The sequence below is a fragment of the Staurois parvus genome, unplaced genomic scaffold (assembly GCF_062004578.1).
Source record: "Staurois parvus isolate SC_StPar_1 unplaced genomic scaffold, SC_StPar_1.0 ptg000838l, whole genome shotgun sequence".
NCBI classification, from domain to species: domain Eukaryota; kingdom Metazoa; phylum Chordata; class Amphibia; order Anura; family Ranidae; genus Staurois; species Staurois parvus.
Window position 1 is genome coordinate 1,105 of NW_028318634.1, and position 15,432 is coordinate 16,536.

The 15,432-nt window shown below is 46.0% G+C and overlaps 1 protein-coding gene across 1 annotated transcript; it reads left to right on the forward strand.

The window, feature by feature from the left end:
• Positions 1-4,918: 4,918 nt before the first annotated feature.
• Positions 4,919-12,284, forward strand: TMEM86A (transmembrane protein 86A; the record flags this gene model as incomplete). Its single annotated transcript, XM_089655372.1, has 2 exons — positions 4,919-5,209; positions 11,499-12,284. Coding segments are annotated over 2 exons (695 nt in total), but the record flags the coding sequence as incomplete, so codon positions are not given.
• Positions 12,285-15,432: the final 3,148 nt, after the last annotated feature.

Sequence of the window (15,432 nt, forward strand, 5' to 3'; positions counted from 1 at the left end):
CAACTCGATGTAATAAAATATTCCGTTGCGGAAGCCTTTGACACAGACGGGCTCATTCACTAAGAAAGTACAGATTGCAGCGTGCGCAGAGGAGTTTCCTGATTGGCCACTCAGTCAGCTACACTTTCCATCTATTTACCCTTTCCATGCCAGGATTGCACTTTGCATTTTTTTTTTTTTAAGTAATTGAAAAAGTTGCAATTATTTCAGGCATTCATAGTAGGTAGCGGATTATTCCATTTTCTCCTTTCATCTCAAGATTATAAATGTCGCTTCGACTTTTGCAGGGCCTGTCTGAGCAAGCCTTTCCGAGAAAGTCATTTCATCATTTCAATTAGGGATTGATTGTGAACACGAGCAACATGCATGATGACAGATGTGACTGCGGTCGTTTATTAATCACATTCTAGAAATGAATTGTAAGCACAAAGGGAGGCCGTCTACAATGGCCAGGAGGGGATAAACGGTGGTGAAACGCGTCAGATCTGCATCTTGTCTTGATTTTTAATGACAGTCTTAAAGGGGATCTTTAACCCCTCGCCTACCGGGCACTTCTACCCCCTTCCTGCCTACCGGGCACTTCTACCCCCTTCCTGCCTACCGGGCACTTCTACCCCCTCCTGCCTACCGGGCACTTCTACCCCCTTCCTGCCTACCGGGCACTTCTACCCCCTCCTGCCTACCGGGCACTTCTACCCCCTTCCTGCCTACAGGGCACTTCTACCCCCTCCTGCCTACCGGGCACTTCTACCCCCTTCCTGCCTACAGGGCACTTCTACCCCCTTCCTGCCTACCGGGCACTTCTACCCCCTCCTGCCTACCGGGCACTTCTACCCCCTTCCTGCCTACCGGGCACTTCTACCCCCTCCTGCCTACCGGGCACTTCTACCCCCTTCCTGCCTACCGGGCACTTCTACCCCCTCCTGCCTACCGGGCACTTCTACCCCCTTCCTGCCTACAGGGCACTTCTACCCCCTTCCTGCCTACAGGGCACTTCTACCCCCTTCCTGCCTACAGGGCACTTATACCCCCTCCTGCCTACCGGGCACTTCTACCCCCTTCCTGCCTACAGGGCACTTCTACCCCCTTCCTGCCTACAGGGCACTTCTACCCCCTTCCTGCCTACAGGGCACTTCTACCCCCTCCTGCCTACCGGGCACTTCTACCCCCTTCCTGCCTACAGGGCACTTCTACCCCCTCCTGCCTACCGGGCACTTCTACCCCCTTCCTGCCTACAGGGCACTTCTACCCCCTTCCTGCCTACAGGGCACTTCTACCCCCTTCCTGCCTACCGGGCACTTCTACCCCCTTCCTGCCTACCGGGCACTTCTACCCCCTTCCTGCCTACCGGGCACTTCTACCCCCTCCTGCCTTCCCGGGCACTTCTACCCCCTTCCTGCCTACCGGGCACTTCTACCCCCTCCTGCCTACCGGGCACTTCTACCCCCTTCCTGCCTACAGGGCACTTCTACCCCCTTCCTGCCTACAGGGCACTTATACCCCCTCCTGCCTACCGGGCACTTCTACCCCCTTCCTGCCTACAGGGCACTTCTACCCTCTTCCTGCCTACAGGGCACTTCTACCCCCTCCTGCCTACAGGGCACTTCTACCCCCTCCTGCCTACCGGGCCACTTCTACCCCCTTCCTGCCTACCGGGCACTTCTACCCCCTCCTGCCTACAGGGCACTTCTACCCCCTTCCTGCCCAGGCCAATTTCCAGCTTTCAGCGCTATCCCACTTTGAATGACAATTACGCGGTCATGCAACACTGTACCCATATGACATTTTTATCATTTTTTTTTAGACAGAGCTTTATTTTGGTGGTATTTAATCATCTCTGGGATTTTTATTTTTTCTTAAACAAACCAAAAAACCACTGAATATTTTGAAAAAAAAAAAAGTTTTTTCTTAGTTTTTGTTATACAAGTTTGTAAATATGTGATTTTTCTCCTTCACTGATGTGCGCTAATGAGGCTGCAGTGATGGGCACTGATAGGCTGCACTGATGGACACTGATAGGTGGCACTGATGGGCACTGATGAGGAGGCACTGGTAGGTTGCACTGATGGGCATTGACAGGCATCACTGATGGGCACTGAAAGGCAGCACTGATACATGACACTGATATATGGCACTGATAGGCAGCACTGACTGGCACTGATAAGCGGCACTGACTGGCACTGTTAGGCGGCACTGACTGGGCACTGATAGGCGGCACTGACTGGCACTGTTAGACGGCACTGACTGTCACTGATAGGCGGCACTGAATGGCACTGTTAAGCGGCACTGACTGGCACTGATAGACGGCACTGACTGGCAATGATAGGCGGCACTGACTGGCACTGATGTGCACTGATAGGCAACACTGACTGGCACTGATGTGCACTGATAGGCGGCACTGATTGGAAGCACTGATAGGTGGCACTGATTGGCATTGGTAGGTGGCACTGACTGGCACTGATGGGTGACATTGAAAGGCAGCTCAGATGGGCACTGATATGTGGCATTGATGTGCAATGGTATGCACTGATATGTGGCATTGATGTGGCACTGATGGGCACTGGCACATGGCACTGATGAGCACTGACAGGTGGCACTTCTGGGGCCACACTGATCATCAGGGCACACTGATCATCAGTGCCCTGATGATCAGTGTACATGTCCCCTCCGCGGAAAGCCGATTACCAGCTCTCCACACCTCTCCTCTGTCAGCGTGACAGCTGGAGAGGAGAGAAATGCCGATAACCGGCATTTCCGTGTTTACATGTGATCAGCTGTGATTGGACACAGCTGATCACATGAGCAAACCGACATCTTCGGGTCATTCCATGATCTGCTGTGTCCAAGGGACTCAGCGCACCGGCGATCGCCGAGCTGCGCGCTCCCTGAGCCATGCATGCGCGGTGAGAATGGAAGGACGTCATATGACGTCTTATCAGAACGAGAGAACCACCTTGCGCCCGTCATTGTACTATAGGGCAGGCAGAAGGTGGTTAAGTAAGTTTACAAATCTGCAGAAATGATTTCCTGGAAAGTTACATTGTACAGTAATCTATATTTAAAAAATAAAGAAGTTCCACCTTTTATCATTTAAAAGCAATTCTTAAACTCCAGTCTAGTGACTCTGCCTAGCTTGAGAGATGTTAAATGGTTTTGTTTTTTTTAAATAAAACGTATTCCTATTTAAACCTGAATTAACCCTTAGGCCCCATGTACATGGGACCAGGGGCGGACTGACCATTTGGAAACTCGGGCACTGCCCGAGGGCCCGGGGTCAGTAGGGGGCCCCATGAGATGCCCCTGGTACCTTTCAGAGACTTTTTTGGGTGTGGTTTGAGTGTGGGTGAGGACACAGGGGCCCCATGATCCCCTATTGCCCGAGGACCCCATGAGTTGTCAGTCCGCCCCTGCATGGGACGTTTCTGAATGATGGAAACTGACTGCTGGAAAACGCAGGTTAACCACTTCCAGTCCAGACACTTTCACCCCCTTCCTGTCCAGGGCAATTTTCAGCTTTCAGCGCTATCACATTTTGAATAACAATTGCGCGGTCATGCAACACTGTACCCATATGAATTTTTTACCATTTATTTGAGACAGATATAGCTTTATTTTGGTGGTATTTATTCATCGCTGGGATTTTTATTTTTTTTGCTATGTAAATGAAAAAGTCCAAAAATCTTGAAAAAAAGTGTTTTTCTTATATAATTTTGCAAATAAATAATATTTCATCATAAATCTTGGCCAAAATTTATTCCCTTATCTTTTTAGTAGAAAAAATAAATAAGCCAAATTAGTTTATAACCAAAAATTATAATTTTTAAACATTTTTTTACATTTTTATATTATTATTTATGTTTTTTTTTTTTTTTTTGTACATACTGTCACCCTAGCAGTACAGTGCCATGGTGACACTGTACTACTTGGGGGTGATGAAGATTTTTTTTTTTTTTTACACTGATTGCTTTTCCACCCATATAGGATGTAAAAGCAATCATTTCTCTTTCTCTCTGTCTGCATTGAGAACTACTGGACGCCGCTTCACAGTGCAGATGGACAATGACCCAAAGCAGACTGCAAAAGCAACCAAAGAGTTTTTTAAGGGAAAGAAGTGGAATGTTATGCAATGGCCAAGTCAATCACCTGACCTGAATCCGATTGAGCATTTCACTTGGTGAAGACAAAACTGAAGGGAAAATGCCCCAAGAACAAGCAGGAACTGAAGACAGTTGCAGTAGAGGCCTGGCAGAGCATCACCAGGGATGAAACCCAGCGTCTGGTGATGTCTATGCGTTCCACACTTCAGGCTGTAATTGACTGCAAAGGATTTACAACCAAGTATTAAAAAGTGAAAGTTTGATTTATGATTATTATTCTGTCCCATTACTTTTGGTCCCTTAACAAGTGGGAGGCACATATGCAAACTGTTGTAATTCCTACACTGTTCACCTGATTTGGATGTAAATACCCTCAAATGAAAGCTGACAGTCTGCAGTTAAAGCACATCTTTTTCGTTTTATTTCAAATCCATTGTGGTGGTGTATAGAGCCAAAAATGTTAGAATTGTGTAGATGTCCCAATATTTATGGACCTGACTGTGTGTGTGTATATATATATATGAATGGTACCCAATGGGAAACATGGGTGGGGGGAGTGACTTGTCATGCAACTTTGGACCCCAATGTCGCATAAGTATGAATGGAGCCTTTTTATCTTTTTTTCATAGAAAATAAAATAATATTTGGAAAATTATATAAAATAATTAGAAAATGATATAAAATAAAATATTTATTTTTGCTTGGTTTTCCCCCCAAATTTCTCTGGTCCCTAGTGGCTATACAGGTATAAGAGATAAAGTGGTTAAATACATTTTTATTGCTTTTTTTTAGACAGCCATATTTACATCAGACAATATGAGAATTTTCTTTTTCTCTTCCCTTACAGGTGAAATGTGAGGGCCCCAAGCTGGTGCCGTTCTTCAAGGCCACCTGCGTGTATTTTGTGCTGTGGTTGCCAACGTCCAGCCCGTCCTGGTTCAGCGCCCTGATCAAGTGTCTTCCCATCTTCTGCCTCTGGGTGTTCCTTTTGGCCCATGGGGTCAATTTCCTCGTCAGCCATCGGAGCGCCAAGAGGATCCTGGCCGGGTTAATCTTCTCAGCGGTCGGCGATGCCTTCCTGATCTGGCAGGAACAGGGATATTTTGTCCATGGTAAGTGAAGCGCGGCGAGGAGCTATTGTGTGGCTGCCTTCTGAATCAGCGTCCTCCTTCACCGGCGTAAACTAAACCTCGGGATTATTTTTCACTCCGCGGCGGAGACAATACGACCTCCAGCCTGGCAGCACAACAATAGCGGAGAGCTTATTTAAAACCTCGGGTCACCGTCGTAAAAAAAATAAATGCAAATATTACTTAGAAGGCCTCATGTACACTTTTGATTTGCTTCTAAACGCCCCTCCATAATGGTGTCCATGTACACATAGGCGTTTACAGGAGTTTAGAAGCAGGGGTGTTTAAAGGCATAAAAACGACTCATATGTTCAAGAAAAAAAAAAAACGGAAAAAAAGGCAGAAAAAACAACTCATACGTTGAAGAAAAAAACAGAAAAAAAGGCAGAAAAACCAACTCATACTTTGAAGAAAAAAACAGAAAAAACAACTCATACGTTTAAGAAAAATACAGAAAAAAAGGCAGGAAAACCAACTCATACTTTGAAGAAAAAAACAGAAAAAACAACTCATACGTTTAAGAAAAAAACAGAAAAAAAGGCAGAAAAAACAACACATACGTTGAAGAAAAAAACAGAAAAAAAGGCAGAAATAACAACACATACGTTAAAGAAAAAAAACGAAAAAAAGGCAGAAAAAACAACTCATACGTTGAAGAAAAATACAGAAAAAAAGGCAGGAAAACCAACTCATATGTTCAAAAAAAAAAGGCAGAAAAAATAACTCATATGTTAAAAAACCCCCCAGAAAAAAAGACAGAAAAAATAACTCATACGTTAAAAAAAAAGAAAGAAAAAAATGCAGAAAAAACAACTCATACGTTCAAGAGAGGAGTATTTTGGCTGAAAATAAAAAAAAAAGCCAAAATGCGCGTAGATGCGTCTAAACATGCCTAAGCGCTAGGCTTGCACTTGAGCATTTATTAATTTCAGTGGCCAAAATAAATTCATATCCTGGTCAATGAAATGAATGAATGCCCAAGCGATTGATGCGCCTAAATGCATTTGAAAAAGGAAGAGAAGGAGAGAGAGAGAGAAAGAGGAGGGGGGGAGAGAGAGGAGAAAGAGGAGGAGGGAGAGAGAGGGAAAGAGAGAGGAGAAAGAGGAGGGGGGAGAGAGAGGAGTAAGACGAGGGGGGGGGGAGAAAGAGGAGGGGGGAGAGAGAGAGGAGAAAGAGGAGGGGGGGAGAGAGAGAGTGAGGGACAGAGAGGGAAAGCAAGAGAGAGACAAGGAGAGAGAGGGAGAGAAGGAGGGAGAGAAGGAGGGAGAGAGAAAGAAGGAGAGTGAGAGGGGGGGAAAAGGGGAGAGAGGGAAATAGGAGACAGAGAGAGGGGGGGAGAGAGAGGAGAAAGAGGAGGGGGGAGAGAGGGAGAGAAAGAAGGAGAGAGAGGAGGGAGAGAAAGAGGGAGGAAGAGAGAGAAGGAGCGAGAGAAAGAGGGAGGAAGAGAGAGAGAAATAGGAGATAGAGAGAGAAGGAGGGGGGGATAGAAGGAGAAAGAGAGGAGAGAGAGAGGGAGAGGGAGAGAGGGAGAGAAAGCAGGAGAGAGAGAGAGGGGGGGGGGAGAAATGGGAGAGAGGGAAATAGGAGAAAGATGGGGGGAGGGAGAGAAAGAAGGAGACAGAGAGAGAGAAAGAGGGAGAGAAATAGAAGGAAAGACAGAGGAGAGATAGGGAGAGAAAGGAGAAAAATAGGAGAGTGAGAGAGACGGGGGGGGGGGGGGGGGGGAGATAGGAGAAAGAGAGAGAGAGAGAGGAGAAAGAGGCGGGGGTGGGGAGAGAGAGGGAGAGGAAGAAGGAGACAGAGAGAGAAATAGGTGGAGCGAGATCTGATATATAGAGAGGAATCCCATATATAAAGAGAGAGTGATGCACTTGGATAGATCTGATATACAGGGTGCTTCAGAGAGGGGGTGCTATGTGGCCATGCCTGTGTGTCCTCGCCAGGATCTCTCGCCCCGCCTACAATGTCATCCAATCAGCAGAACACAGGTGGGAGGAGCTGCACAGAGAGCGGGAGTATTTTCATATTCACAAGCTTATCTCCCGCCTATTAATATGATCCGGATCTGTAGCTCCTCCCACCCCTGCTCTGCTGGTAGGATGACATCATTGGAGGGGCAGGAGACCCTGAAGACACACAGGCAGAACCTTGCCTCTACCCTGACGAAGTAGGACTGTGTGGGGGAGGCGGAGTGTAAAAGGGGGGGGGGGCACTGTGTATACAGAGAAAAGACTCAGGGGCATGACTGCAAGGGGCACTGTGATATTAAGGGGACTGTCCTGTAATCAATTCAGTGCCCCTTTACATTACAGTGCAGGGGACTTAAGGACCCTCTCTGTGAATATCCCATCTCCAACCTCACCCGTGAATGCCCGCTACCCCCCTCTGCCCCCCCCCCCCCCCAAAAAAAATGCCTGTCCAGTCTAAAATGCCGAGCCTAATTTTTGTCCCAGTCTGGGCCCGTCTATAAGGTATCAGAACAGTCTCTGCTCTGGAACGTCTAATATTGTTTCTGCTATAGGGGGTTTCTAATGCTATCAGGGGGGGTTGGACATGCAGGTGTGATCCAACTGTCCTCATGCTAAGAGCTCTAAAGAGGTATAGAGGGGGCTTCATAGACACGTATGCTTGTCTTGGCTGAGCTCACATGTTCATGTCAGTGGAGAACAGAGGGGTGAAGGATGGACCTTATCTTGACAGTTTTTGTCTGTGACCACCTTTACTGTTTACCTCTAGCTCCTGCCCTTTCAGAGGATCTTCACCGTGGCATAAAACCCACCACCTTGCCACCCACCACATATATGTATGTGGCCAGCTCTGAAGTAGGGTCATACAAAGGTTCTCCCACCTGACCGCAAATTTTTATTGAGCAAGTCTAGAAAGCCTGAAGGATCAGTCCATCCATAAGTTGTATTTTAGATATAGGTAGAGAACATTTGGCTCAATTGACTTGGATACACCAACAATGAGCTCTTCTTGCCGTAATTCTCCTGACCACCTGGGGCATTTTTGGTGTTTCTGCCCACCTTTGTGTGTCCCAGCTCCTGACGTTCCATTCTTTATATTATGAATTAAATACAAATCCAGCATGAATGGTGCAATTGGTCGGAGCTCCTCATAATGGGCACAGTAGGTGTGCAGAGCCAGGAACTCAGTGCAGTGGTGGTGGAAACCCTCATAATGGGCACATCGGGTGTACAGACCTGGGAAATCAGAGTAGGGATGGTGGGAGCCCATTATAATAGAAACAGAAGGGTACAGATCTGGGAAATCAGGGTAGGGATGGTGGGAGCCGTTCATAATGGACACAGAAGGGTACAGAACTGGGAACTCAGTGTAGTTTGTACTCTGACGTCATCACGTACAATGCAGGACCAGCAGTTCTGCATTGTAAGTGAGGACGCTGAGGGTCCACCCACAACCCAGAGCATGGGAGGGAAGAGGAGAAACCTAGGTAGGAATGAGTGTTCAACCCTTGTAGTGTGGGGGGGAGCCGCACTGCAGTGGTAGTATATTTTCCCCGGAGTTCAGCCTGAAGTGTCAGTTTTGGGTTTACTGACCCTTTAAATCACAGTAGGTCTTGGGGATAAATTTAGAACCACAGCTCTCGATGGTATAAACTGAGCGCTTGTCTCCCCAGGCCCGCCGTATCTCTGTACAGCGATGGAGGATTTGCATTGTACATGAGCCCCTTAGTCTGTAACCCACAAAGACTTCATTCACCTCCTCAGACACTCATGTCTTTCCCACGATTTTTTTTATTGGGGATGCTGAGAGCCGGCAACTGTAGCTTGCAGCTGTAATCATTGGCAGCCTCCAGTGCTCTGCGAATTCTTCATAGAGAATGATTGTAACCCCTCCGGTCACATTGTATACGTCCCGGGATTCCACACTTCATTGGCTCTGTGGCTTCTATCAATGAAACCAACACAATACTCGGATAAAAGAAAAACGGACCTGCTGTACACAATGGAGCCAGTATGCTGGGCTCGGCAATTGATCTGTTAAAGAAATGCTTATTATTTCTCGCTAGAAGCTTCTGAATTGAAGGATCAGTTCACGTAAAGTCCAACTCCAGGCTGAGGGCTCATTCACACCAGGTGTGCATAACATGTACTCGCTGGTATGCATTATCTATGCGTGCTGCCTTGGGAAATGCATCACATTGCTTGATTGTTTTCTTAAAATTTTATTCAACTTTACACTCTAAGGCATCCATTATCATCCAGGGTTTTGTGAAAACCTAGGGTTCCTCCAGAGGTTGCTAGGGGTTCATTGAGTTGTGGTTTATTCATTTGCCCTTTGATGATTTCAGGGCCAACGCCACTTGGCAGAGCGAGTCGTGTGACACCAATGATCTTTTTATCTGTCTGTAATAAAGGCATTCTAAGCATCATTGTAAGTGGGGCATGCTTGCCACAGGCCACCAATGTAAGGGGCATTCTTCCCACTGACCACCAATGTAAGGGGCATGCTTGTCACAGGACACCAATGTAACGGACATTCTTCCCACTGACCATCAATGTAAGGGGAATTCTTCCCACTGACCACCAATGTAAGGGGCATTCTTCCCACTGACCACCAATGTAAGGGGCATTCTTCCCACTGACCACCAATGTAAGGGGCATTCTTCCCACTTACCACCAATGTAAGGGGCATTCATTCTTCCCACTGACCACCAATGTAAGGGACATTCTTCCCACTGACCACCAATGTAAGGGACATTCTTCCCATTGACCACCAATGTAAGGGTCATTCTTCCCACTGACCACCAATGTAAGGGACATTCTTCCCACTGACCACCAATGTAAGGGACATTCTTCCCACTGACTATCAATGTAAGGAGCATTCTTCCCACTGACTACCAATGTAAGGGACATTCTTCCCACTGACTACCAATGTAAGGGGCATTCTTACCACTGACCACCAATGTAAGGAGCATTCTTCCCACTGACTACCAATGTAAGGGACATTTTTCCCACTGACTACCAATGTAAGGGACATTCTTCCCTCTGACTACCAATGTAAGGAGCATTCTTCCCACTGACCACCAATGTAAGGGACATTCTTCCCACTGACAACCAATGTAAGGGACATTCTTCCCACTGACTACCAATGTAAGGGACATTCTTCCCACTGACCTCCAATGTAAGGGACATTCTTCCCACTGACCCCCAATGTAAGGGACATTCTTCCCACTGACCACCAATGTAAGGGACATTCTTCCCACTGATCACCAATGTAAGGGACATTCTTCCCACTGACCACCAATGTAAGGGACATTCTTCCCACTGATCACCAATGTAAGGGACATTCTTCCCACTGACCCCCAATGTAAGGGGCATTCTTCCCACTGACCACCAATGTAAGGGACATTCTTCCCACTGATCACCAATGTAAGGGACATTCTTCCCACTGACCACCAATGTAAGGGACATTCTTCCCACTGATCACCAATATAAGGGGCATTCTTTCCACTGATCACCAATTTAAGGAGCATTCTTCCCACTGACCACCAATGTAAGGGACATTCTTCCCACTGATCACCAATGTAAGGGACATTCTTCCCACTGACCACCAATGTAAGGGACATTCTTCCCACTGACCACCAATGAAAGGGGCATTCTTTCCACTGATCACCAATTTAAGGAGCATTCTTCCCACTGACCACCAATGTAAGGGGCATCCTTCCCACTGAGGACCAATGAATGGGTTTTAACAGGGGTCCCCAATACCTGAATTATTGCAGGTTGAGACTGTTGTCCTACTCAATCCAACCTGAAGATGGCAGGATACACCTAGCGCCCTAATACAAATAATCCTCTCTCTCCAGCCACGCATGTGCAATCCACTCTCCCCAACTCTTGCAAAAACACTGAGATGAGAGAGAGAGCAGACTGTGCATGCATGGGTGGGGAGGGAGGCCAGCACTGCTTGATTGTGGGTTTGTCGGGCCATACATCCAGCGCTGGGTGTGTCCCATCATCTGCAGGACAGATCGGGAAAGACAATGGTGTCAGCGACTGAAGAGGTGGGATTTGTTTGGGGAATGGAGCACAGAATTTTAACATTTTGGGGACACTGTGGTGCATGAGGACCTTTTTGGGAAACAAATGTAAAGGTGAATTAACCTTTTAATATTCATTATCTACAAAAAAAACCCCAAAATATTAATTTGGGGTGAACTTTCAATGGATAATCATCATTTATGTAGAGTTTCTGTGGCATTCATTAGACTTGTACACTTACTATTGTTTGTTGTTTTCCGCAGGCTTGCTGATGTTCGCCATCAGCCACATCCTTTACTCCTCTGCCTTCGGAATGAAGCCTCTGGACCTCCATACTGGAGCCGTGATGGCCCTAATATCCGGCATCTTATATACCTTTTTGTACTCCTACCTCATTGGCCCCTTTGTATACTTGGTGGCGGTCTACACGGCCCTAATAGCCTTCATGGGCTGGCGAGCCATCGCCGGGGTCCAACTTTGCAATGACCTTTGGACATGGACCAAGCTCTCGGCCTGCATCGGTGCTGTACTTTTCATCGTGTCCGACCTGACCATTGCCGTCAACAAGTTCTGCTTCCCCGTCCCTTGCTCTCGAGCCATCATCATGGCCACGTATTATGCTGCGCAGATGCTGATCGCTCTGTCGGCGGTTGAGTGCAGGGACTAAGATGATTATCGAAGGAAAAAGTATGAAAGATTACAAAGTACCGAACTATTTTGGAAAACATGGGTACCTTTTCCCCCTCGCAAAGGGATCTTGTCGTCTCCAGTGCATCGTGATTTTGCTTCTTTGAAGCTTTGCTGGCACCCTTTAAACTTGGTTTTGTCGGTGACGCGTCGCCATGGCCGCTAAAAGGACGGGGTGGCCTGCTCATTGCATCGCTTCAGGCTGGGTCAATGTGAAGCTTTTCTGGACTATGTTTTGTACATCATGCACAACCTATAAATTGTCATGTCTGTTTCAGAGGGCTCGCTACAGCAACCCAAGCACCCTACGGGCCCCACGTGAAGATCCTGTGATATCCAGATACCATAAAACCGAGTTTTCACCCATCTCTCTTTTTTATAGAAGGAAGCTCTTGGCTCGCAAGATAATGGCATGCGCTGGCGCTCCCAAAAGTATTTTAACGGTAGACCGCTGGTCCCCTTGCATCCCCGGTTTTGTAGTCTCTGGTGTCTGGAGATGGAGTAGAGGGGTAGGACTTAACATAGAAACAGTTAAAGGGAACCCGCGAGGAAGGAAATAATGGAGTTGCGACTTCATCTTGACTTTGCTTCCTACTGACCAGGAACAAGCAAGCAGTCAAAAAAGTCTAAAAAAAATCTGTATTTCCATCTGCCATACTGATTCAGGTCAATGACTCACTTGGCAGTGAACTAACAGGGAGCTTGACTGCCTCAGGGACCCACCCTTTAAAACCAATTGAGCACTGGCAGCTTCCATCCTTCTGTCCTCAAAGGTTTCCCTTCATTTTTAGCATCTGGTAGTTACATAATATCAGGTTTTGTACGTACAATTCTTTTTTTTTATTGTGAACTGCAGAAACTCAGAGGGTTACAAATTGCAAATCAGCTTTATGCACCTGGTAGAAGTGTTGCTTGGGGAGGGGATACTGCAGAGTGGAATTGCATGGTGTGTGATGGCTACAGTGTTGTCTGGAATCCAAGGAAGGTGAAGTTGCCTGACTTCCTTCCACAGGCCCAGAACTTGTGTGGATTAACGTATCTCCCAAATGGGCATCCAACAACTAGGGCAAGTAAAAAGTAATTTACTTTATTGGGGGTCATTGGGGTTTCCATTCTCCCAGAGCGCTCCTTTCAGGAGGTCTACACATAAGCGCAGGAGGTCTCTTAAAATAGATGATTTGAATAACTTTGGGTGGGTGTGTCCTGAGTGGTCACCAGTGGGTCAAATCACCTACTGAGCAGTTTGTGTCTGTGACCCTGCAACTAGACCAAAGTGAAGGTGTTTTAAATTCATGGAGGACCGTGAAAACCCCCTTTTGTAATAACAGGGCAGTTGGCTACACAGAAGATTCTAGAGAAGATATCTGTATAATCCCAGCAAGTGATTCAGCCATCAATAAAGTCATGCAAAAGTAAAAAAAAAAACCAGTTTGGGTTTGTTGGCTTTTAACAAAATTGCTGTTTAGCGATGTGAATGATAATACTCTTTAGCAATGTTATAAGAACGCTCAAGTAAAGGAAGGACCTTTGATCAGCCTTTAACACTACAAATATGGCCCCCCTTCCTGAGGGACCTTATTGGCTGACAACTCTTACACAGAGTTGAAGAGTTAAAATGTTCATTGGAGGACACAGCGGTAAATATTCTTCTACCTGTGGGTCTACTGCCACCTGCAGAAGGTTTGGGCACTATGCAAAGCAAAAGAGTCCTGCCCTTTACTGGTTATACCCCTTGGAATGCTTAGGGCACAGCTGCCTCCTTTTTTTTTGTGATTGTCCTGTGACCATGGTTGAAATGTACAAATGAGTAAGAGCCACACTCTGTAGCCATCAACAATATATAGCTGCATCCATGATGTTTCCAACCAAAGGTGATCCTGGTGATCAAGCCAATTTTGGCGAAATGCATACAGGTGATCCTGGTTAACAATTATATCATAAGGGTATGCGCTACTAATAAATTATATAAATATATCTATCACCATATATAAAGTGACCAAAAAATAAATAAATAAATAAAGTATCCAAAATTCATATAGTGTTTGAAATAAATATAGTGTCCAAAAACAATATATAAATATATCTACTCCATTTCATACCTCCATATATATATGCAGCACACTCCAACAAACAATGGACAAGGATGGTACCGCCCCTTGATGATGTCGTGGTGACGAAACGCGTTGGGCGTGGCCTACTCGATGCGGACGTCAGAACGCTCCTTGTCCATTGTTTGGTGGAGTGTGCTGCATGTATATATGGAGGTATGAAATGGAGTGGAGAAATTTCCCATGAGATCCTTGGCTGCAGAGTATTTCCTATGATCGGGATATAGTATTCCTCAGGCTGCTTACTATTATTGATTACTCGGAAAGTGATTGAGTATTACCACATCTACTAATTGGACATCATTATCCATCGCTCCCAGAGCACAAGCGCTATTGCTGGTTTATAATTTGACCAGCAAATAGCTCTGGTGAGTTCATTCAATCGTTTTTGCTGGTGGATTTTTCACAGTGTTATGAAGTCACTGAAGATAATTATTTTTGGACACTAATAGATATATTTATATATTGTTTTTGGACACTATATTTATTTCACACACTATATGAATTTTGGATATTTTATTTATTTATTTATTTTTTGGTCACTTTATATATGGTGATAGATATATTTATATAATTTATTAGTAGCGCATACCCTTACGATATAATTGTTCACTTTTACAAAATTAATTTTTTTGGTGGGAATTGCGGCTGACACAAAGTTTGATGTTAAAAGTGGCGCTTTTATTCTTTTATTATTTTGTATAGGTGATCCTGGTTATCAAGCCAGTTTTGGGGAAACTCATTCAGGAGTAGTGGTCTTTAGATAGGACATCGTAGGTATGCGCAGCCTATAGCATTAGGGTGTGCACCCTAAAGCTCAAATATTGTGTGCGTGTGTCTACATATATATGGCCCCGCAACAATTATCTCCCTGCCAGCACAGTCAAAGAGAGGTGCATAAGCACTTCTCTTATAGCAGAGCCAGTAAGAGGGAGATCTTTCCCATCTTCTTGCCGACACATAGAGCAGTAATGCTAATGCACATGGGCAGGGGTGGACTGACCATTTGGAAACTCGGGCACTGCCCGAGGGCCCGGGTCAGTAGGGGGCCCCATGAGATGCCTCTGGTACCTTTTTCATAGGCTTTTTTGAGTTTGGGCAAGGACACAGGGGCCCCATGATCCCCGATTGCCCAGGGGCCCACTCAGTCCGCCCCTGCACATGGGGTGATTAGGGTGTGCCCAAGCACAACCGACACACCCGGTGTGCACGCCTATGTGGGACATCAAGGATGCAGCTATATATTGTTGATGGCTAAATAAATGCCTGGAAGAGCAGACTTTGGAGTGTGGCTCTTACTCATTTGTACCTTTCAATTTTAACAAAATTGCTGTATATGGCTGTGAATGATAATATTCTTTAGCATGCTGTAATAATAGTCACGTAAAGGAAGCATCTTTGA